At 42.4% G+C, this 26239-nt stretch overlaps 1 protein-coding gene across 1 annotated transcript in view; it reads right to left on the reverse strand.

Annotated features, from left to right (window-relative positions):
* Positions 1 to 26239, reverse strand: part of dachd (dachshund d) — a 154382-nt gene that overhangs the window by 20103 nt on the left and 108040 nt on the right. The window contains exons 4-7 of the mRNA XM_080753412.1: positions 21401 to 21576; positions 19134 to 19323; positions 18410 to 18541; positions 1860 to 2005 (exon numbers count right to left, since the gene is read on the reverse strand). Coding sequence (XP_080609538.1) covers positions 1860 to 2005; positions 18410 to 18541; positions 19134 to 19323; positions 21401 to 21576 — 644 coding nt within the window. The remainder of the gene's footprint in view (positions 1 to 1859; positions 2006 to 18409; positions 18542 to 19133; positions 19324 to 21400; positions 21577 to 26239) is intronic.

Genomic DNA, 26239 nt, shown 5'->3' on the forward strand with positions numbered 1-26239 from the left:
TCATTCACATGCTCCAATAGCACGCACTGCACGCAGCTCCTCCCGAACGTTGATATGCAGTGCTGTCTGTAGCTGGCGTTTCATCACATGAAGCACTGTGAATCTCCTCCTCGTTGCGTCTCGCAGTTGCAACTCGCAAGTAAAGCCTGACAATACTGTCGTATGTGTGTTGCACAGTGAAAATAGCTGATCTGCAAGCTTCGCGTCGCATCCACGAGACAACGTGAGCTTGTAGATCAGCTATTCTAACCAACGCGGAAACATGCTGTGCGTGAGGTTTAGAAACTTCTGCCTTCAGCCCTTCACAATAAGGGTGCAGGAAGACTGGGCACTGGGCACCTAAATATTGTGGGCACCTCAATGTTAAGTTGGATGAAATTAGGTTGGATTTAGACTGCAGTCAAATCTATCCTGAATCTGATTTCGTTCTCAAATCTGATCTTTTGGCCAGACTGTTCACACTGCATTTGCAAGTGAAACAGATCTGATCTGTGTGTTCAGACTGATTTTCAAATCCAGCCTGAATCAGATCTGTGTCACATCAAGATTGGAATCTGATTTGCTTAAATTAGTCTAAATGAAGGTCACATGAAATCTGAGATTAGAAGTTTCATATTATGTGACTTGGCTCGTTAGATCAGGTTAGTGCATTCAGACTGAGACACATCTTTAGAAATCAGATTTGAATCAGATTTGAAACCACCTCTGGATGTGGTTTCTAGAAATCGGATTTCATGTGACCTGCATGTGACCTGTCTGGATTTAGACTATTTAAAAAAAATCGGATTCCACTTTTGATGTGACTCAGATCTGATTCAGGGTAGATTTCAGTGGCAGTGTAAAGCCGGCCTAATTGCTGTGTGTGGTTCTATCTGGGCTGTGTCAATAATTTTGACAAATAATAGCTTGCAGCAACGTCTAAACTTTTTTTTTCTTTTTTTTTTTTTTGAATAGCCAAAAGTATAAAAATATTATGGTTAAAAAAAGAACTAAAAAGAACTAAGTTAGTTCATTTTGGGGAACCATGAACTTTTGTTCAAAATGTAGAATTATGAACTATGAAATGAACAAGTTAATTTTTGAAGATTTGAACTTGAACTTGAACTAGTTCATTTTGAAAGTGAACTTTCCCAACACTGCATATATGGGTATCAGGGATCTCCATATATGGGTAAATGGTCCGATATATATATTTAAAAAAATTAATTCCATCCTGTGCGAATTCCGTCCTGCGCGACCTCGCCCCCTGAGCAAGGGCGAGGTCGGTTTTCGCCCCTTAGGCGTCTTACTGGTTCCACAAACTTGGGAATATACCAGTGATGGATTTCTATTGTTGGAACAGGAATCAGAGTGATTGTATTTAACTCATGTAAAACAAGGATCACAGTAAATGCAATAGTTCATTTATCACTGAGAGCATTTGGCTCCATTTATACATGTTCACAGTTACAGTAAATTAACACTGAGGATTTTAAAGCGGAAGCTACCTGTATGTTGGTGAGTAGGGTCTCTATCTACCTGTATGTTGGTGAGTAGGGTCTCTATCTACCTGTATGTTGGTGTGTAGGGTCTCTATCTACCTGTATGTTGGTGAGTAGGGTCTCTATCTACCAGTATGTTGGTGAGTAGGGTCTCTATCTACCAGTATGTTGGTGAGTAGGGTCTCTATCTACCTGTATGTTGGTGAGTAGGGTCTCTATCTACCAGTATGTTGGTGAGTAGGGTCTATATCTACCTGTATGTTGGTGAGTAGGGTCTCTATCTACCTGTATGTTGGTGAGTAGGGTCTCTATCTACCTGTATGTTGGTGAGTAGGGTCTATATCTACCTGTATGTTGGTGAGTAGGGTCTATATCTACCTGTATGTTGGTGAGTAGGGTCTCTATCGATGACAGACCGTCGGGGAAGAGGAAGGGCGAGGGGAAGCCCGGGGGCAGAGCCTGTCCGGCAAACGACAACCTCTCATAGCTGTCTCTCGCTGTTGGGGTGCACATCGGGTTATCTTCTGGAAATGACAAAACAAAAACAACAACAACAAAAACACATTAAAACATTTGTAACCATTCAAATATTTTTATCCAGACACAGTCAAATCCCAGAGGTGGAAAAAGTACTCACATGTTTATACTTACCTGTAAGTAAAAGTATCAATACTGCAATGTAGAAATACTCCGTTACAAGTAAAAGACCAGAATTCAAAATGTACTTGAGTAAAAGTATGAAAGTTTTGGTATCAAAATGTACTTAAAGTACCAAAAGTAAAAGTACAAAATGTTTGAAAATAGCATCTACAATCTACAAGCTCACAACGCGTGGCATCAGATCGGCTATTTTCAAGCCTAGGTATAAAATAGGGCTAAATTGGTTAATGTATGTTTTGTAATAGTATAATTTATTACTGTAAAGTAACTAGTAACTAAAGTTTTGGAGTAAAAGTCCAATATTTGGATCCGAAATGTAGTGGAGTAGAAGTAAAAGTATTGGAAATTGGAAATACTCAAGTAAAGTACAAATACCTCAAGATTGTACCTAAGTACAGTGCTTAAGTAAATGTACTTAGTTACTTTACACCAAATCCTCAGTTTTACACTGAGCATTTTATTGTGCAGTTCACATTTTTCATAATCATTCACAGATAGATATAGAAGGCAACCATAAAGGCTATATAAGCCTGAGAAACAGTGAAGCGGACTCTAAGTGACCAGTAGCGACGAACAGATCTGTATTGATCGGTTAGAAAAAGCCAATCCCAGCACTCAGAAGCATAGCGGTGTCTGCCTCTTAGGAGAGTCTAGGTGTGTTGTTTCTCCTCTCAAGGCTTGAGCGAGGGGTTAAACAATATATAGCAGGACATAAATCCAGCTTTTCCCATTTAACTCTCAAATACCTGGAACGCGCCCGAGTCGCGTTAGATTTTAACCACTTTAACCATTATTGTATGCTTAAAGGCCCATTCCCACTGGGCCAGATAAAAGATATCTGGAGATATTTCTCCAGATATTTTTCCATGCAAAGTGGATGGTAGATACAGATAAAAAAAATATTTGCCACAGATAAAAGTATCTGTGGCAAATATCTGTGGTAGACTTTTTTTTTTATCTGTATCTACCATCCACTTTGCAAGGAAAAATATCTGGAGAAATATCTCTAGATATCTGTTATCTGGCCCAGTGGGAATGGGCCTTTAACCTTAGAAAAATAGCAGATCTACAAGCTCACAGGCTGCGAGCTTGTAGGTCTGCTATTTTTGAAAAATCGTGAAAATGAGTGCAAGTCTATGAATATCTTTGACCCGATCTTTGACCCGACTTCTAAATCCTTCCTCTAAATCAGTGGTTCTCAAACTTTTTCATGTCAAGGACCCCCAAAATTACAGGTATTTAGCCACGGACCCCCATCTCAAAATATGTTGTTCCAGGGACCCCCCAGAAGCAAATATTTGATTTACAAATGTTCGCTTTTAAATAGATATATTCAAAGACTTGCAAAGAAAAATCATGATTTTTCAAAAATAGCAGATCTACAAGCTCGCAGCGCGGCACTCGGTGCCGCGCTGTGAGCTTGTATATCTGCTATTTTTCAATGGTTAAAGTAGTCAATAATCCTAGGCCTAAATGGGTTAAGAGATGTCATGGCGATTCCAAAAATCAGAAGCAGGCCCCGCGCGTCGACCCCAGAGGCTTGCGCTTCCTTTGTGCACGCGCCACACGCACGGGTGCCTGTCAAACCTGAGATGACATCATCCTCCATTCATCACCGGCAGAGGGGCAGAGCCCTGCCATCTGCTGTCCAGCCTCTCCACCAGGCCTCTGGGGGTGTGTGTGTGTGTGTGTGTGCGTGTGTGTGTGTGTGTGTGTGTGTGTGTGTGTGTGTGTGTGTGTGTGTGTGTGTGTGTGTGTGGTGGAGGGTAGAAAAGACAGAGATGCAGAGAAAGAAAGAGATGCGAGACAGACATATGCAGACACACGCAGGCACGTGCATACATTACAAAGACACAGAAACCCAGAGGTGGACCGACTTGTAGACTGATATAGGCATGCAGATAAATAGACAGATACGCCGATTTCCTGGACCTATACTATATAAAAGTGAGACAGTGCCACACTTGCTTCTTCAATATCGTAAGAGCTGTTTTCCGTCCGAGTTTACCCAATGGTAAACGTCCTCGGTCCATCTCACAGACAGCTAATTAAAGCTGCAATCCCTGAGATTTATGTTCCTCCTCAGGATTCGAACCGGGGTCTCCCGCACGGAGGAACAACATTTCTACCAGTGAGCTAAGACGAAACATGCACTTGGGCAGGACAGATATTACGATTTGAACTTATCGACCAGAAGTGTTAATACCCAAACAGTGGGGTCTACATTTCTCAATAGGAAGAGTTTGAGGTGGTCTTCCTGGAGTAATGGGTAATGGGTATACCTAAAAAAAAACATTACTCCAGGAAGACCACCTCAAACTACTGCAGATGTACCAGGTATATTGTATTGACATACTCAGCCATACAGATTGATTAAATATACATTTATTCACTTAAGGCATTGTTTAAAACAGGGGTCTTCAACAGGGGGTCCGGGACCCCTAGGGGGTCCTCAGAGTTACTACAGGGGGGCCGCCAAATCTGTGTGTGATAGGATCATGTTTTTTACATTAACCATTTAAACCCTCGCATCCCTATTCTGAGTGGAACATTAGCCAAAAATAGCAGATCTACAGACTTGTAGATCGGCAATTTTTGGCAAAGTGGTTTGTAGAGGGAAAAGAAGAGCAGACTAAAGTATTTGATGGTTCAAGTGGTTAAATGTCCTAAAATACCCATTACTCCAACATGATGACAGTGCTGTCAAACAAGTCTAAGCTGTCTAAGATATCTATGAACATTTTTAATCTGCAACACAATTTTATACCTATATGTAGTGGGGGTCCCTGCTTCATCTCTCTTTCAGTTAAGGGGTCCTTAATGGCCTGAAAACGTTGAAGACCCCTGGTTTAAAACATAAAAAAGAAGGGGGGAAAAAATCGGCTGTTTAATTGTTAATCTAATTTGGCAATTGGTAGCGTGGTGCCGTGCACAGTGGCCCGCTCCACTCTCATCCAGTATTCATAGGTGTTTATGTGGCGTCCTGACTCTTGAACAAACAGAATGGAGCCGAGCAGCTCTCCCTCCCTCCCTCCCTCCCTCCCTCCCTCCCTCCCTCCATCAATATTCACCAACGCCAGCCAAGTGGTGGGAACAGCTGGTCTTACATTAATTAGTTTAAAGTATTTATTTCACCCATCCTCAGAGCAGATTGAGCAAAAACATTGGAGATTATTTCAAGCATCTGCAAATGCCCTGGAAACATGCACTCGCCAAAAGTCGAGTGTTCAGATTCACAGTTTAGGTTTGTGATTTGGAGTGTGTGTGTGGGTTTCCCCCCCCCCCCTTCTTTCCTCTCTCTCTCTCTCTCTCTCTCTCTCTCTCTCTCTCTTTCTGCGAAGGGAAGATGGTGAAATATGCACCGCTGGTCCGTGGAGAGAGTAAACAACCTTTCTCCTTTTTCAGATGGAGTTCGCTCCTGTTGATTAATTAGAATGGATGGTTGCCTAATGGATTAAAATTTGTTTATAATTTAACTTCATAAAAATAATGAATTGCCTACTTTTAAGAAGCCACTCCTGTGGTAATTTGTTTTGCTTGGTGCATTCCCTTCTGCGTTTCAACGAGGGCGTTGGGGTGGGCATGTAAAAGAAGGAAAGAAAGAAAAAAAGAACTTCTCCTGCTGCGCTGCAGTATCAGACTCCTGTTTTATCTCAATAAAATAGCTAATCAAAGATCAAAGGCATTACGCTTTGCCCTCCCAATCGTGCTGATGCAGACGTATTGTGCGTAGTAGGTGCATGCATCACCCTCTGCCATATTACCTCCAATAAAATGAGCATAACAACCACAGACGTTAGTAGACCTTGGGGAAAGGTCTACCGTTGTAGCTTTGTAATTGATTTGTACTGTAGGCACTTTGTCCCTTATTTAATGTTGGCATTAATCATAAATCATTGCTTTAACAAACTCCGGCTTCCCACTCAGCAGGCCTCCCCCTCCAACACAACGTCGGATCACACGGAATATTTGATGGCTTTGTTGCAGGGGAAACAACCTGTCATGCTCTGGGAAAAGCAAACAGCGTGTTTTGTTCGACAGTACTCCAACCACAAAACAGCAACCCCTTGTCAGATAACATTTCCACCAGGAGCTATGCATAAATACCGGCACTTTCAAGGAAAAAAAAAGAGATGCGAAAGTTAATAAACGGCTAATCCAATCAATATAATCACTACGGGCTTTAATGAAACTCAAATGTACATTCGAAAGAACATGATCTAGATCCCCCCATGTTACCAATGCTGCTCTTTCCCCTCCGTGCCCCCCCTCTCCATCCTCAGCACCACCTCTCTCTCCATGTGTCTGGCTGTGAACGCTGGCATGTGTTCGCATGTTTATTTCTCACCATCGCATCCAGAATCATTGACTTCAACTTAATTACAGCGACAGGCGTTGGAGTGATGGGGGCCTGCGGAATGGAGTGCTCTGTTTCCAGGTGATATTTCTCTCCGCTAGCCTGGCTGCCAACAGCAGCTGTGACAGGCTCTTGTGCCTTTTTCCGTGCACACGGTAAAGGCACAGTTAAGGCCCCCCCCCCCCCCCCCCCCCCACTGACTATGAAATACTTACTGTATGGAAAAACACCGGCCAGGTCACCCCTTGTCACAAATAACATTTCACGCACAACTGTTTCGGCGGATAATAGGAGCCACAAATAAAAATGGGACGCTGTAAATACAATGCATTCTGAATGAAATGCCATAATTTAAAACAACGCGCGCCCCCCCCCCCCCCCCCCCACCAGCATCCTCCTCCTCCACCCTGTTCTCAATAGCTGCAGAGGGAGTCCTTGACAGTGTGCTAGCAATGATGAATCACCTATCCAGTTAATTTTCTCACTCCTCATGTGTTGTGCTGCTAAAACAGGGGCCCAGGAATTGACTTGACAAACTATGAATGTAAAAAAATATCACTTGGAGGGATCTGGGCTTATCTCCAATTTACATGTTATTAGATTTGTGTTGCACGCGGCACTTGGACCTAGCGAGACTCAGGGAAAAAAAGATGGGGCACATGATAACCGGAGATAAAACATGTCTAAAACCCACTTGAAAGCCTTTTGAAATATTTGACGGAAGAGTCGCGGGGAGCGGAGAGGGAAGCAAACGGAAAAACTGGTCCTGATTTAAAATGTGACAGACACGCGTTGCAATCTGCTGTAAATCTAGAGGAAACCTTGGGAAATTTAGCTGCAATCTCTGGATAAATAGCTGTAATTGACCTTGGGAGTTGAAAATGTGCCATATGTTTCTGGTTCCTGTGTTTGAATCTGGGTCCCCCAGGACATTTCAGCAGAGCCCCTCATACGGAAGGGGCTGGGTAGAGGGAGAGGAGAGGAAGATACAAAAAGATAGAGACAAGAGGAGGAAGGATTCAGACGCTTCTTGGACGAGAGATAGATGGTGAAAGACAGAAGATGGATGGACAGATACGTGAAACAGACTCAAAGGAAGAGGAGTAGGGGGGGCAGAGAGAGAGAGAGAGAAAGAGAGAGAGAGAGAAAGAGATAGAGAGAGAGAGAGAAGGAGAGAGCGAGCAGGGCTACATTTGGCTAGCCAGGCAGTGTGATATATTGACAGGTGAAGCCTTTGTCCTTGCAAACCTGTGTTCCTCCCAGCAGGAGAACTGAATGCTAAACCTGGCGGTTGTCAGCGCCGCCGACACAAAGCAAGGTGCTGCTTTTCACTGCACAATTACATTTGATTTGACCTGCCAGCGCTGCGGCGAAGGCAGCAGCCTCCTTCAAATGGAGTAGTTATGACCTCTCGGACGGCCATTAGCGGCTAACACAGCATTATTCCACCTGCACTTAAAGCATTGGATTTGGAAAATCTTGTCAAGGGAAACATCTATCTGCCGTTACAAATGCGCTGATGGAAAGCCGGGGGGGGAGAAAAGTAGCTGAATGCAATTTGACTGCTTAAAAAAACATGAGGAGAGCTTATCTTGCAACTGATGTCTGCACTTTGGAGCCTCTTCAAGTTTATGGCAAAATAAATCACATGCAACGGAGGTATACTGTGCATTTTTACCCCCACTTTAAATGCATCTATATACACACACACTGAAGCACTGTACGGTGCACCCTGGAATGATGTCACTTCCCCTCAAGCAGGTTTGTGGACAGAGAACATTCTGTGGCAATGTGTGTGTGATGATACATAGAAGAGAAATTCCTTAGGTATGACTAACACCTGCATATGCTGTGCACATGGGCAGGTTGGGGTTCATGTGATGCATACTCTAAGACTAAGTCGTTAGTTCTCAAAGTGGGGTCCAGGGACCCCCAGGGGTCTTTGAGGGACTTCCAGGGGGTCCCCAGCTAAATGGCAGCTAGGTACGATAAATGGATCCTTATGGGTATGTAACTCAAGAGTGTACAAATGGAACCAAATGGGTCCATTTGTACACTCTCAGAGTTAAATTAACATTGATTTTACAATATAAATTCGAGTCCCAGAGATAGAAATGCCATTGAATGGGGGTCCGTAGCCTAAAATGCATGTCAAACTGGGGGTCCTTGAAATTAAAATCGGTGGGAATCACTGCCAGAGCCGTGAACATATTCTCATATATGGGGGTCCCTGACTCCCTGGCATATCTTTTCAAATGGGGGTCCTTGACAAGAAAAGGTTTGAGAAGCACCGCTCTTAGAGAAGAGCAAAACACACGTTTTGACACGCACAAACACACAATCCTCTAAACACACGCCGACACACAAAGTATGCTCACTCATTATTACACAAAAGCAGCGAACACACACTAATGTGCCCTCATCGCATTTAAACTAATTTCCTTTTCATCACGGAGAGAGGAAAATGAGCGTTTGCCCCCATCCCTGCTGGGGGACGGAGTCAGGAGCCCCGGTCCGTTTGGGCTAGATTAACTCTCAAATACCTGGAACGCGCCCGAGTCGCGTTAGATTTGAACCACTTTAACCATTATTTTATGCTTTAACTATTGAAAAATAGCAGATCTACAAGCTCGCAGTGCGGCACTCGGTGCCGCGCTGTGAGCTTATATATCTGCTATTTTTCAATAGTTAAAGCAGTCAATAATCGTAGGCCTAAATGGGTTAACAGGTAACATTTGGCTCCCACTCTCTTATCACAGCATGAAAATCAAAACGCGTGTTTTCCTCTATGGCTCTAACCCTCCTCCAACACACACGCACACGCACACGCACACGCACACGCGCACACACACACACACACACACACACACACACACACACGCGCACACACACGCACACACAGACACACACACGCACACAAACGCACAGGCAAACGCACGCACACCACCTAATGTTCCCTTCACTTAGAGATGAAATCACTTGCTGCACAAACCCATTTGGAGAAAGGAGAGAAGGTGAGCGGGACAATCAGGCTGGCCACTGGGCCGTGTTTCCTAAATGCTCTCAAAAACATTACTGTGCACAGGCATAAAATTAGCGCCGGGACCTTAAAACGTTGACATTTAGCATGACTTTTTGGAAACTGACACCCTCATATTTTCTTGTAGGATATCATTAAATTTCAACTGCCCCATGGCTGTGCCTTTCCATTAATAACCAATTCAGTGTGTCACTTCTCTCCCCTCTCTCTCTCCCTCTCTCGCGCGCCACCTCTTTGAAGTAATGAGTCCGTTGCTTTGCCTTAATAAATTGAATCATATTCTCAAGGCCATATGAAGATAGAGCCACAGATGGACAGGCTGCATGGAGGAAATAACCATAAATCCTTTACTGTCAGAGAGGCGGTACGAGGTGACAAAAGGAGGCAATCGCAAATACTCAATTGAGATCACATTGAGATTACAAGCGTTACAGCGTAGTTGGGTTGATGCCCTGTATCGGGGCTCTTAAAAGACCTGTTCATAGTCCTTGATTAAGAATAACTTTCATGCCACCCACTGTTGTTGAGAGAAAATCGCCCGTAATGATAACATTTAAGAAGCTAACTCAGAACGGGGAGAATGATTTTTCCATAACATTCCGTAACATCACACCTTTCACGGCTGAGATTTCCACGCACTGCAATTTGTGGTTTGCATTATGAATTGCACTGCTATCGCACAAACATTTCTAAAAGCGTTTAATCATTTTGCCTAACTGTCACATGAACGAGGCAGAGAGCAGGACAGAGGGAGAGGGAGAGAGAGAGACACAGAGAGAGAGAGAGAGAGAGAGAGAGAGAGAGAGAGAGAGAGAGAGAGAGAGAGATACAGGAATAGAAAGGGGGGAAAAAGACAAACAGATACAGAGCGAGAACGAGGGCAGGAAACAAGGGAGCGAATCAGTGTTGACTTCCATTTAGGAGGAAGATATCTTGTCTTTTTATGCGGCCCATGTCATATTTATTGCATAAAGGTCAGGGTGTTCATTTGTTCAAAGTCAGCGTTTTCCCTCTCTCCTCTCCTCCGTGTAATAAATGCAGGGGCTATGTCATTATCGGACCTCTGAGGATTACAGGCTTGGCTGACTGTGATGACTGCATAAAAGCCTACAGGACTTTTGTTTCTGCCGGCACACTACACCTTCAAATGAGCTCTTAAACTCTCAAATGCCTGGAACGCGCCCGAGTCGCGTTAGATTTTAACCACTTTAACCATTATTGTATGCTTTAACCTTAGAAAAATAGCAGATATACAAGCTCACAGCGCGGCACCGAGTGCCGCGCTGCGAGCTTGTAGATCTGCTATTTTTGAAAAATCGTGAAAATGTGTGCAAGTCTTTGAGTATCTTTGACCCGATCTTTGACCCGACTTCTAAATCCTTCTTCTAAATCATGTTGTTCTCAAACTTTTTCATGTCAAGGACCCCCAAAATTACAGGTATTTGGCCGCGGACCCCCATCTCAAAATATGTTGTTCCAGGGACCCCCCAGAAGCAAATATTTGAGTTACAAATAATCGCTTTTAAATAGATATATTCAAAGACTTGCAAAGAAAAATCATGCGGCACTCGGTGCCGCGCTGTGAGCTTGTATATCTGCTATTTTTCAATAGTTAAAGCAGTCAATAATCCTAGGCCTAAATGGGTTAAAGTGAACACTGGCCGATAGCAAATGGTGTTTTGTGGAGAGCCTATCACTTACAGTTGGTCAAAAAGAGAGCGGGCGTTAAGGTAACTGAACTTGTTGGAGGTCACAATAATCAACCTCGGTTTTTAACCAACTGAAACCGAGCGTCCCTATTCCGGGCATGTGGTAAAAGACAAACCTTTTCGCTTGTGACCCAAAAGAGAAATGAGACGTATGCCCGGGACGCAAACTAGTGAAAATAGCCGATCTACAAGCTCACAGCGTGTCACTTCGTGCCACGTTGTAAGCTTGTAGACCGGCTATTTTCTTCCTAAACATTTGTGTTCTAATTTATGGAATTTCTTGGATCTTTCTTTGATTTCTTCATGGAATTACTGAGAAAATAAATAAACATTGAATTTAGCTTTTTAATCCATGAAAAACTTGGCTTCTTTTGGGAATGTTTTATGAAAATGTTTGGAAATAATAATAATTAAAAACAAAATGTAGGAAACAAGGGACCCACAAAAATGTTTCTGCGACCCACAAATGGATCCCAACCCATTGTTTGGGAAACAGCGCTGTAGGGTATATAAAGTGAATGAAATAACTGAAGAGATGGCTCAAGGAATATAATGATGTCTTGAAGAGATGGCTCACCTATCGACTTACTATGAGACCCACCTGTCAGGGAGATAATAGCTGTGGAAGGACATGGGGCGACTCTTTGAGGGTGTTTAGATTGTCTTTGCATATTGACCTCCATTGACCAGCCCATTTATTGAACAGACAGAAGAATCCCAGAGATTAAATTGGCCTCGACTATTGATTGCATGTTTTGCCGGAATCATTCAACTTTCAAAAGGAGATCATTTGTACGGTATACCCTGCTAATCTTCCTGACCCACTAATCATCAAGCCATTTATTTCTCACTCATTGTTTAGTTCCCTTTTGTTCAGCAGTTATTAATTCATTAGCGCAACTTCTCATGCAGCTTAACTCTGATAGTGAGTGGAGAGTCCTGTTCCTGCCCGATAGCAATGTGCATAGCAGCAAAAAAAAAAAACGTGCCACTGAACGTGCGCCCAACATCGCACACGCACGCCAATTACATATTGATAATTAAGCATTCAAACAAACAAACAAACAGAGAAGAAATCCCTCATAATCACCAGGTTTAAATAGAACAAGTATTAGCTTGGTGTGCTTGGCCAGATAGCCTGAAGCAAGATCCGAGCTACAGTGGGTTTGGGAGGGGAGACACATTGGTGTCATTGCCTGGCATTGCAATCCTACCGGGAGAGACTCCGCCGTTCTGTTGCTGCTGAGCGAGTGGCGACGTTGGCTGGCGCTAATCCAGGCTGGATGTACTGAGCTGCTTTTAAATGAAGATGAAAGAACTAAAGAGGAAATGGGAAATGTAAACTCTAAAAGGCCCAGCTTAGGAGGACTCACTCTGTGGGTGCCTGGTGCAGGGAGCCCTCAAAGAATGGATGCAAATCCATTAGCGGCCCCGGTTTCACAGTTATAAAAATACTTAAGGGGTTTTTAAATGGAAGCGACGTGTTAAACGCGTGGAAATCTGTTTTGATAACATTATTCATAACATTGGCTTTGCACCGTGTGAATTAATAACACTTCATTTGCAGACGGAAGAAAGCTGGCATGGTATTTCCAGTTAAAGAGATTAATTTTTAAACACCTAATTGACAGGCTGGGGTTAGGCAGGATAAGCAACAGACTCTATAAGGCTGCTGCTGCAAAGTCAAGGTGACTGGAAGACTCACAGAAAGGCTTTCAGAAAAAAAAAGGAAAGAAAAAAAAGAAAAGCAGAATGGAGCACAGAGAGGGGGAGAGAGCGAAGAGAATTAGTCTTCAAGCGCTTTTTCCCTCCGCCCCCCATTCTTCCTCTCTTTATTAGGAATGATTTACTTTCTCAGTGAAAGGATATAAAAGCTCAAGTATAGGGAGCGTAATTATAGTAGAGTGAAAATTTAAAGGTTTGACTCACAATGTCCTCAAGTCAGCTAGCAGACTGCCAGACGATAAGAGGGGACCACGCTCAACGCTCGGCCTCCAATTGGCTGTGTTTTATAGGCATTGCCAAGAAAAGAGCCTGCAAATAGCACTCGGCACTGCAAGTCTGTAAACATGATGGACTGTGGCAAACTGCTAGGGCCGCTGTTTACCTTGGCAGTGCCTGGCCGCGGCACGTCGGTTTGGCATAACTTAATTGCTGTTTACATGTAAATACTAAATTATACAAACAGCCCAAACAACGGAAATGTCTTGAAAAAAATACAGTAATACATATTCAGGGTCAACCTTATCTGACTGCAACAGTTGCCAACGTTGAAGATGTGTTTTGTTTTGAATCGCAAATTTCCTGCATCGTACATAATCTTCATAATTGTTTAATGTTGTTGTCCAAGGGCATCCGGGTAAATGTGTTCTCATAATCTGCATAATAGCAGATGCTCAGATATGTAAAATGCACCCCGTGTTGTCAAAGGGAAGAAGTAGGGAGGAGAAAAAAAAGAAAGAAAAAAAGACAGGTTATTATTCATTCGTTAAGAATAAGCACTGCGGTCATTAATGTCTCCAGTCAAGTCCAATAGATGATGGCTTTGATAACAGACATGTTTTCCTGACACTCTGAAATAGCATGCATAGTAGAGCGCCGGTGCCTATGGTGCATCTCTGCTATGGCTGAGTAAAGCACTTGTTCGTTTGCAGTGAAGGGTAACATGAAACAGGCCTCAGCCCCCTGATGGACAGGGAGATTTCACCTTCGCCAGTGAATGATAATGCATTATTAAATTTGCCTCTCTGCTCACTAGATACACTTAGCTGACCACAGCATATTTATCTCCCCATCCGAGGCTCACGTCTTGGCAGGAGAAAGCATTCTGTCACTTTTGAGGCATTTCAAAGATTAAAAAGAACCTCTCTCTTTTCAACGTCCCTAAAAGCATCCCCCCTTTTTTTCCAGTGAAATGTGATTAGCGGGGAGATGGTGTCACGCAATGGAACATTCATGAGGGGGAGAACAAATATCCAAATGAACTCCCATGTCCTGGAGGAATAGCCCCTCTCCTCTCTGCACCATCAGCAATCTCTCTCACTTGGGCCGGGGAAATTTGATTGATCCTCTATTGAATTATTTTTTTGCACTCTTTCATTTCAACAGGACGCCACTGACAAGTTGTTTGATCATAAAGCATTATTGTCTGCCAAGTCACATTTCAGGGTTGTCATGGCTAATGATCTCGGCTCCTGACTTAGGGAAAGCCAGGTAGTCAGCATGTGTTTGAAGCCTGCAACACCAAGGACACTGGGAGGACTGCACGAAACACAATGCATTGAAGTAAAAAAAAAAGATAAAGAAAAAAAAAGAAAAGAAAGGGGCTTACACTGAATATATCTAACTTTTAATGATATCGCACGGAGATACCATCAATGTCAGTGAAATATTTACACCACAAAAGCATTATAGTGAAACTTCTGCATGAACTAAAGTCGCCTCCCTTCCTTTTATCATTACGACTGCACGGTCAAAGCCAGAGAGACGAGGCTACTGTACAAACGCAGGTAATAACCTTTTTCTTTTCTTTTCTTTTTTTTTTTTACCCCCATTCCTTTTTTGTTTTCACACTATATCTCCCTCGGTCTGTCAGTGACCAGAGGTCTATGCCCTTAGCAGCTGTATGGTAATAGCCTATGATACCGTCCCTGCTACACTTCATCATTCAGATGGTAAAGTAGGATTGCAGACGGAGCACTGGAGCGCACCGGCCCCGAGGACGTGGCGGGACATCTAGGGCAGCAGCATCCTGACTGAGCACGCCACAAAGCGAAGGCGTGGCGAACCCCCCCCCCCCCCCCACCCCCACCCCCCCCTCCCCTCCCCCCTCCCAACCGGGTGTACAAAAGTACTCAACGCATCAGCGATCACTCACCAGACAGCAGGTACGGAAGGATGCGTCTCCGTGTGACATAATACAACCGGCATCACCCATTTGCGCTCCGAAGGACATTATGAGTGCATCTCCTATTGTGTCAACAAAGACACATAACATTTACCAGGGAAGTGCCAATATCACATTACCGGTGAATCACCCCCCCTTTTAAAATATGGTTTACAGAATCAGCTTACATGCTATATCGGCCGCTGACTCTCCAGTCAGGCGTTTTGCCCCCGGTGTAAAAGAGATGTGGCATTTAGAAGTATTCACTGCAGCAGGATGACTGGAGCAAAGTGGTGAAATTTGATGTCGATATTGTTCTTTTGGGAACATGTTGGGCCTGAGTATTTAATCTGCCACATGGTATTGACGGAAACTCTTCTACCTCAATGTCCATGCATATGGCTTGTGTTTAAAACACCTTTTCCCAGAGGAAATGAAATGATGTCAACTGTTTGATGTCTAGAGTGAGTTTACAGCCAAAGGCTTCCGTACCTTTCAAATACCCCCTTGTTTGTCGCGCTACCTGCTGTTTCACGAGACAGAGGCTTGTCGAAAGCTATCGCCACAGACATGCCGTTTGAAGTAATTCAATTAGTCACATGTGAGATAACGGTTAGCTTTCTACTACCCATCATCTAATCATTTTTTCTTTTTCTTTTTTTTTTTTTTGGACAAAATCTGGCCAAAAATGAATCGCGTTCAAACCCTTAAAAAAAAGGACGTCCATCTGGTTCCTCTGCACTGGGTGACACAACTTTGGAAATGGTCTTTTTAAAACGACAACAAACAGTCTTTGTCCTTCATCGGCAGAGATGACATGAAAAAAAGATGAGATGCGTTGGTACGATACGAGTGATGTGACATTGCAGTGTCCGTTTCTGAGGTGTTTTGAGGCTATTTAAATAGCTTGCATGGAAGCCAGTGCAGTGCCGCCTTCAGCCATGCCCAGTGTGCTCTCTTTCTCAAAGTACACTGCACAAGATTAATTTAATGCTCTGCCAGGATCATAAAGATCAAACAAGTGGAGAGATATCATTAAACCATTGGAATGTTATCTCATTTGTCTAAACAAACTGATCCGATGAACAAGCCTAATTAAAAAGCTCGCCATAAACAAAGCTCCGGATCGCGGGGCCTCTCCCCCTCTAACAATGGAACACATTTATTTTATTAATCTAATGCATCATGTATCATATCATTACAGTTCAATATATCTATCATTAATTTTATTCCCTTCACTTAAGGCTTTTATTGGAATTACTTTGGTTATTAGTTGGTTCTAATGTATTGGTTACTTCTGGATCTGGCTGCTACAATCTCTCTTATCTCGCTGCATAAACCTGTGCGTGTTATTCAAATTGCCTCATTTATTATGATAGCTTCCTCATGTAAATTGTGCTGACTGCTCGCCCTTGCACAGTCCTCATTAGACTAATGAAAACCTTCAAACGAAAAAACTAAACAACCTGCCAAATAAAGGTCTGGGGTTATTATGAAAATTACAACTGTGGGAGCCGAGAGAAGCTCTCTTCATTAATTCATGCTCAGCAAATTGGTAACTAATTTAGTTGCACTCCTCTGCATTAATGGGTTATTTTATAAAAATGTTTTCCACAGCCGAGACCTCTGGTGCACACGCTGGAAGAGCCCGGAATCCTAATCAAGCCCAGTGACATATCAAGAATTGACAATCTCAACAATAATAAAGCGCAAATTTGTGCATGACTGCGTGCGGGTCAAATAATCGCAATTGGTGTGCAATGGAGGGCTGGTTATTGTATTTCCCTCACTCCCTCCACATTTTAAAGGAATGACAACATATTTGTGTTCAAATAGAGACGAAGTGCAGTTAAGAAATGGTGTCGACTAGACATTTTGCTACTGAGGAGCAAATCAATTGCAGTAGTACATGGATTTCTGGTGATACCGTTGTCTTCCCCTTTGCTCATATCTCTTTCTCTCCCATATAGACACACCTTTGCATACGTGCACACTCTCACGCACACGCGTGTACGCACACACACACACACACACACACACACACACACACACACACACACACACACACACACACACACACACACACACACACACACACACACACACACACACACACACACACACACACACACACACACACGTACACACACGTACACTCAAACACACGCTACACCACACTACACTTTTCACACTTTGTGACCCATAAATTCAGTTCATGATCTTGCTAATTATTATTATTCACTGCTTCACACTCTGTGAGTGAAAGTCTAGCACTGATCTTCACATCAGGGCTAACCAACAGGGAACGCACAGCCCAATGATTTCCACAGTGGTTTTAATATCATTATCAAACTCCCCACCACAGCAGCCCCCAACACCACCCACCCACCCCCCGCTCTTGCTGTAAAACAAACCAACAGAGAATACTAAAATCTATTATTTGCTTAATTTTGTATTTAATCCAAAGCACATAGCAAACGATTTTCCGTCTGTGTCTTCTTTTTTCCTCTCCCTTGTAACACTCAGCAAGTGGGGGGGGAAGAACAATATGTTTACTATGCAAAACGTATTTATACATATAATGTGCTTGAGATAATTAATCTACTTATAAGTATTTAGGAGGATGGTGTTTAATAAACATGTTGTGTTGAACTCTGCTCTGAAAAGAGCATCTGGAGATGTAAGATGTGTTCAGTCATACATGGAGGTACAGTAGTTTGGGTAATTGAAATGTTCAGATCACTGAAGTAACATCTCACTATAAATAACGAAATATGTCTGGGAACTCCCGGTGAAGCTCAATTTGACGTGAACATGGTATTAATTAATATTATTATAATTAACATTATTTCTATTCATTACATCTGTTCACTACACACAGTAAAATCCTGGGTGATACCTCCGCGAGTCTATGAATGTAACCAAATGGACCCATAAGGGTCCATTTGTAGACTCTCTGGAGTTAATTCAAACACTGGGGATTTTGACTGTGTAAAATGTTGTGTATGTGTTACTGTGTTCTATCTATCATTCAATGTTACTGTATGTGAGGTTAAAGAAAGGGATCTCAATGGAAATAAGCCACAAGACTTACCCGAGTTTACTTTTAGTTGACCTTGTACCAGTGAACTGTACTCTCATGAAACTGTACCTTTCCCTATGCAAACTTCTAATAAATACTTCAATCAATCAATCAATCAATCAATCAATCAATCAATTCAATCAATCAAAGGTTCTGTGAATTATTGTTGTACTCATAAGTGAATCCTGACTGACCTTTGTCTATGTGCATCCTTTTTCCTTCGTGGCTCATGTCGTGAGCCAGGTCTCCCTCCTTGGGCCCGGGCAGGATGCTGGGGGACAGGCCTAGCAGGGCATGGTTCATGTGCAGGCCGTTGTGGTGTGCCGCTGCAGAGAGAAAATGGGTTTAACTTATAGGGCTACGGGAAATAACGCAGACCAATGCAAGCAGGCATATCTTTCTACCAAACATTCAGAAGTGGCTGTCTGAATGTTTTCTGGCCTGTGGGTGCTTTTAACTATTGAAAAATAGCAGATATACAAGCTCACAGCACGGCACTGAGTGCAGCTTGTAGATCTGCTATTTATTTTTTTAATCGTGAAAAATTTTCGGAAAACCTGTTTCCCATCTCAAAATATTTAGTTCCAGGGACCCCCCCCCCAGAAGCTAAATTTGAGTTACAAATATTCGCTTAAAAATACATATATTCAAAGATTTGCACCCATTTTCACAACTTTAAAAAAATAGCATATCTACAAACTCGCAGCGCTGTGAGCTTGTATATCTGCTATTTTTCAATAGTTAAATAATTAAGGCCCTTCCACCTCCTTGAGCCCTAGTAACTCAGTCAGTCCCACTTTTCCCCCCTTATGACGTCCCTGTAGACAAGCGACACCAAGTGACGCCACCATGCGACGCCAAGTGCCACCAAGCGCCACCATCGTACAAAATAAATTAGGCTTTAGCACAGATACGTACGTATCCTGTCCGATGAGCTCTCTGTGCGGGCTGGGGAGCTAGACACGCTGCTGCTACGGTGAGATGACGGGTGGCTGCCGGGCCTCCGACCGTCCTCATAAGACGGAGCCGGGGAGGGACTGTCCGGCACTCGTTCCTGCAACCCCAGCATCCACAAATACACACGCACACACACTCTCGACATAAGCACCTGTTCCCACAAAGCGCAGACAGATCAACACAACCCTGACTAAAATAAGAAAGAACCATTCGAGATCTTACATTGTAATCACCCAGCCCCCATTTACAGCACAAGTTTTTACTCATTACTGTACTTTTGAGGTATTTGTTTTCTTAGTATTCTTACTTCATTTTTAAATTTACATTTTTCTGTACTTTTACTTCTACTAGACAACATCTCAGAAGCAAATATTATACTTTCAATCCGCAACAATTATTTGAAAACTTTAGCTAATAGGTACTTTGTAGATTTTGATTATTATTACAAAACATACATTGATCACTTAAAGGTGGTGGTGCCATAATGTTGTACTTCTTCTGTTTTGTATGTGTCAATGGAGTTAAGGTATGTGTCTACTTAGTCTAATAGACCGACAGGTGTTGTTATAATATACATATATGTATTTTTGGTTATTTCCTGAAAGCTGAAAGCCTCTGAGTCAAAAGGCCTAACTGAAATACACTGATATAATGACATCATAATATCATCCCCTCCCCTTTTTACCATTCAACAACACTGTGGGTCATTTCACAGTTGGGTCACCACCCACCTGACAACCAGGTATACTTAATGAACAGGTGGGTGTGGCCAAATAAAAACATAATTTTAACACTTTCTGAACACTTTTTTGAAAAAAATCTTCCTCCAAGCAACCCTATAATCATAAAACCTGATGATTATGTTGTGGGGGGAGGAGATCACGGTACTTTAAACCCATATACATTTCGGCCATTTGAAAATAGGCGATCTACAAGCTCACAATGCGTCGCGGTGTGACGCATTAGCCCCTTTTCCACTGACATGGCCCAACACCACACCACTCCACACCGCCCACTTGTGCCAGGTTTTCCAGTACAAGGACCTAAGTGGAGTGGTGTGAAAGTGGTACTAAACGTGGTACTAAAAAGTATCCGATACAGAGTAGGTCTGAGCTAGGCCAAACAGGGTCAAACACTTCATAATGACTGATCACTCACTGACTTTTCATTTAGAACACCAGGATATATTGTAATACATGATAATACAATAATACAATTATATTGTGTTATAATCTATTATAGTGTATTATAGTTATCATAGTAATACATTAATACTTTATATTGTATTATAATCACAGTTATAATCGATTATAGTGTATTATAATTAGGATAGTTGTAATACAAATTTATATTGTGTTATGATCACAGTTAAAAGGGTCAATTTGTTTCTTACCGATAGGGGTACTTTTGTGTAATGAAAAAGGTAGATATTTTTATGTGGTGCGGTGTAGTGTCATGTAGTGTGGTGTTAAAGCTGCAGTCAAAAAGGGGCTATTGTGAGCTTGTACAGTACAGTACAGTACTATTTTCAAAAGATATTTATAAATTTTACACATTTGAATACTTGTGAAACGGGATATTCTGCATAATGAGTACTTCCTACTTCTGCTACATTTTGATACCAATACTTCTGCACTTTAACTCAAGTAAATGTTGAATTCCGGACTTTCACTTGTAACAGAGTGTTACTTGTACTAAAAATGTTTAGTACAAGGGTTAGGGTGGTCCAGGACCCCTAGGGGGTCCTCAGAGTTACTACAGGGGGTCCTCCAAATCTTTGTGTGATAGAAACCTTTTTCTCCTTTTTTATATTAACCACTTGAATCCTATAGCGTCCATATTGTGAGAACTTTAACCAAAAATAGCAGATCTACAAGCTCACAACACCTCGCAGAGCTTGTAGATCGGCTATTTTCAGCAAAGACCTTTGGTGTAGAGGGGGAAAAGAGCAGACTAAGTACAGGGTGAAATGTCAAGTTAAGTATTGACGGTTTAAGTGGTTAAATACGTATCTGAAAACACAAATTGACATGAGTCCAAAATACAATGGTGATTGTGCTGTCAAACAATGAAACTATAAGGAATGTATGAAAAGGTTGTGGGGGTCCCTGCTTCATCTCTCTCTCTCTCTCTCTCTCTCTCTCTCAACTAAGGGGTCCTTGGCCTGAAAACGTTGAAGACCCCTGGTTTAGTACTTTTCTCACCAGCGGGTTCCTTGGTGTATATACCTTTATAACAGAGGTGACCATTCTGGAGGGCAGGCTCTGGCCCTGCTGCGCCGCGGCAGCCATATTGGCAATGGTGCTGAGATGATTCATCTGGCTCATCGCCATGGTGACAGAGGCAGGGGGCAGGCTGACAGGGATCAGGGGGTGTGGCATCATCATGAAGGGGAGTTCCAGCCCTGAGACACAGGAAGAGGTCGCCGGTTACTCAACGATGCATTCAATGAGTTTGACATTCACACGGGAAACGCACTTCACAGCTAAACAACAGCCTCGTCTTTATTGCAATGCACACCCACCCACCCACCAGGATGGAATTCCCACCATTGGGATCTTGGTGTTCAATAATAAATCCAAAGGCATTATGGTGTCATCTTTTATTTATTTTTTTATAATTTGGGGAATAATTACGTCTATAATTATTTCTCCCCGTGCTGACATAATGCAAATAAATGTTTTACAACTTATGTTAATAATAGCTACAACTGCAGAAATAATAAAGACAATGGGGATGGAAACTATACACACAGTCATTCAAAGACCAAAGTTTACACAGCTATAAAGATGCATCAATTATTCTATGAGGAATAAAAAGGGCACATTATGGAAATTGGCTCAATATTTACATATAAGAAATATCTCTGTAAAAATAAGGCAATCTTAAAAGCCATTACCCAAATGACTAGTTAAATGTGCTAATGACAAACAAGCAATGACTTTAGGCTAATTATAGCCAGCCTATATTCAGGACCAAAGAGAGAGAGACAGAGAGAGAGAGAGAGATAAAGAGAGAACACGAGAGAGGGAGCGAGACAAGATTAGAGTTCCTTGCAAACATTATAATAACTGGATTTTCATTTATTTCTTCTTTGAATGCACACAAATGATTTCATTACGACATCAGAGGCATCATACAAATGTTTTAAATTATTGAATTGCTGTTCTGGGGCAGACATCTAATTGGGAAAATTGGAGGCATTAGTGGCTCAAAAAACGTAAAGAATGTCCAATAAAGATACCATAGGGGGTACTAGTTAGTTGTACTGTCGCACTGCACTGCACTGCCTCTGAATGACTTAATGAAAACAGGCCAACTTTTCAAAGGACATGAGAGCGCACACAGAAGGTCAAAGCTAGGTGTCTGTAGCCCCCCAACCACAGACCCCCTCCCCACCCCTCCCCCCCCCCCCCCCCGCTCTGTGGGGACTTTGAACTGGCAGGATCAAAAGTGACTGGGAACAGTTTGGTCTCGTTCCTTCACCACTCAGATGCTTTTCCTCGCGTGCTTTAAAGAAAACCTCATAGACACTATTGGATCTGATTGAGTTGATTCTTCATTCTGTTTTTTTATGTGTATTTTTTCCCCCCGTTCGCTTTCTTGGCAGGCCAGTTCAAGGTAAAGAGCTGCGTGAAAGAAAGAGACGGGGGAAGAAAAGAGGAAGAAGGAGAAAAAAACAGCACTACAGAAAGCTGGTCCACAAAACAACTCTGCACTCCTTTTTCTAACAAAACATCAGTACCCAAAGGGCAAGGGGATCTGCATGACGAAGCCTCAGTCAAAAGAGAAGGACACTGGTTGGAAATGAAAGGACATGAGAGGTACTCCTCTCTGTCATTCCTCCCCATCCAAAAGAAACATTGATTTCCATAAGAAAGATGGCATGCAGTTTCACAGTGGCGAGTATTTCCCAAACAATATAAAGCCAGGAAGATTAAAGAAAGGCTGGAAGCCAGGCGAGCACCTTGTATCAGCGCCTCTCCTGGAGCTCCGTCTGAATCAATTACCACTCAGCGGGCTAAGCTCAATTAAAAACCACCACAGAGGGCCTGATTGTGGGGGTACTTACAGTGGGACAACATGGAGAGAGCTGGACTACCTATCTACCTTTCAAAGACACTCAAGGGCCAGGGTGAAGAGACTTATCCTGCCTTTGAGGTAAAGACATGCACTTATTCAAGCACAGCCACATGTGTGGGTGTGCACAAATACATAGGCTGCAAGCACACAGTCACATACTTACAAAGACACCATTTTAACAAACTGAGACACAGAGACAAACAGAATAGCTCTGCTTTGTGAATGATGTGTGTCAGTGCCAGGCACCGTGCGCAGGGGCGTCGCACCAAATTCTGGGCCCTGGGTACAAGGATTCACTGCGGGCTTTAGTGCTTTAACTATTGAAACATAGCAGATATACAAGCTCACAGCGCGGCACTCGCAAGCTTGTAGATCTGCTATTTTTGAAAAAACGTGAAAATTTGTGCAGACTTTGAATAAAAAAAAAAAGAAAAATATATATATATATATATGTTTCAACTCTTTCGTGTGAAGGAACCCCGGAACCCCACCTCAAAATATTTAGTTCCAGGGACCCCACAGAAGCAAAATTTTACTTACAAATGTTCGCTTAAAAAATACATACCGTACATACAGTATATTCAAAGATTTGCACACATTTTCACGACTTTTTCAAAAATAGCAAGTGCCGCGCTGAGCTTGTATATCTGCTATTTTTCAGGCCCTCCACCTTGGGCCTCAGTCACTTTTTCCCCCCCTTGTGACGCCCCTGACCGCGCCTCTGCGTCTCTGTGATACATCTCCACCTTAAAGGCTGACTGCCTGGTGGCGGCACAGCCAACGTCTATTCACTCCGGGGGGTATTAGTCTCACTCTCAGTGTCTGTCCGCCCCCTTTCATGTCCCCCTACCCTAAAGCGATGTTCCCTCCATAAAGGCCCATTCAGACCACTGTAGGGGAATGTGCCATTGGCCAACACGGCTCCACCAAATCCCTTTATGTGGATGTGAAAGGCACCAGGTGGAGTGAGATTGGTTGTATTCATGGCGTCTTGTATTGCTGCAAATTATGACCCAGTGTTTTGCATTTCACGATTTCACTCTGCTTGTGTTTTTTTCCCCCCATTCATTGACTCTATCCTAGGAAAATAGGCTGCTCACAAGGTTTTCATAATTTATTTCATGGTTTATATACTGTATATACTGTACAGTAGGACTGTCAGCAAATGTGTTATCACACTGTCAATGATTTCATATGAAAATGCTAATATACATTTTGATATGTTTCTCTACTTTGGCCTTTCTAAGCTGTCTGTCACTACTTTGGAGTTTTCTGGCAACCTGCAAGTGTGTGAACAGACTAGTACAGTGAGTTGAGGGCAGGGAAAGTGCTATCCTGTTCATGTTCAAGAAAGGTGGATTACTTAATAAGAAGCTTATGGGGTAATAGCCAATTTGGATGGCTGGTCCCACAAACAAACCCAGACATTATCCCCTCAGCTCTTTGTATATGCCAATTTAGACTAGTAACGTGTCATTTAATGAAACTCTACATTGCTTACCTACATTTTTAGGTTTGCCATGGTCAGTCATAAATCCATCCTGCTTATTTTGTACAGTTATTCCTTGTAAGAATAATTCATGTACTCAGTGACATGTGTATACTGTATGTATGTGTGGCAGCCTACTTTCAAAATGCTGACACGTGATGGACTGATGCCGGTGAGCCGTGGGTCTGAGAGCTTCCATGCTTGCTTGTAATCTCTCCATGAAAGTGAATTTGAATATCAGAGAAGTACTGTACATGACGTTTGACGTAATGCTTGAGACTGAGAGCCTGACGGTGTTCAGAGACAGCGCTGCAATGTTTTTTTCTCTTTTCTCTCTTTTAACTCTCAAATACCTGGAACGCGCCCGAGTCGCGTTAGATTGTAACCACTTTAACCACTATTGTATGCTTTAACTTGAGAAAAATAGCAGATATACAAGCTCACAGCGCGGCACCGAGTGCCGCGCTGCGAGCTTGCAGATCTGCTATTTTTTTTAAATCGTGAAAATGAGTGCAAGTCTTTGAATATCTTTGACCCGATCTTTGACCTTGACTTCTAAATCCTTCCTCTAAATCAGTGGTTCTCAAACTTTTTCATGTCAAGGACCCCCAAAATTACAGGTATTTGGCCATGGACCCCCATCTAAAAAATATGTTGTTCCAGGGACCCCCCAGAAGCAAATATTTGAGTTACAAATGTTCGCTTTTAAATAGATATATTCAAAGACTTGCAAAGAAAAAAATCTAGATTTTTCAAAAATTGCAGATCTGCTGTATATCTGCTATTTTTCAATGGTTAAAGCAGTCAATAATCCTAGGCCTAAATGGGTTAATTAATCATGAGATTACATTGAGAATATTACACAAAAACTCATTCTCGCCGAATACACAGTTTCATTGATTTAGCGATATTGATCAGAAAAATATAACTAAAATGCCATATTTTTCAAGAACAGCAATTCAATCTAAGCATTGGTTTAACTCTATACACGATGGTCACTTAAAATATTCTAAGATATTACAGGGGACAGATTCCTCCGTTGCTGTTTTCCTACAAAACAAAGACGCTTGGATCAGATGAGAGCTGCATTTCCATGCAGCCCGGTTTCTCATGAAGGGCATAAACAATGCATTTGGAGTAATTTACCTGGAGTAAGCCTGAGGGACCAGCAAAGGTGAACTCCTATTTACCGTCATTAAAGCTACAAATCACTTAATACCAATATAAACAGCTCAGCTATTATGCTGTGTACGTAGTGCCTGGGAGTTCATGCATGGATAAGCAAAGATCCAAATCATGGAGGATGAATTGAATGAATTAAAACAGCCCTTGGTAACAACATGATTAAAAAGCTGTTACATCATCAGACATAAAGCTGTGTAAAAAAAAAAAACACAAAAAAAAAAAGAAAACGTTGCCTGTAGTTCTAATTCATGAAAGAATTGAAAAGATTGCATGATGAATGCGTTAACCACTTGAAACCTAGTGTCCTCGA

The sequence above is a fragment of the Nannobrachium achirus genome (genome assembly GCF_963921795.1).
Source record: "Nannobrachium achirus genome assembly, chromosome: 22".
NCBI lineage: Eukaryota > Metazoa > Chordata > Actinopteri > Myctophiformes > Myctophidae > Nannobrachium > Nannobrachium achirus.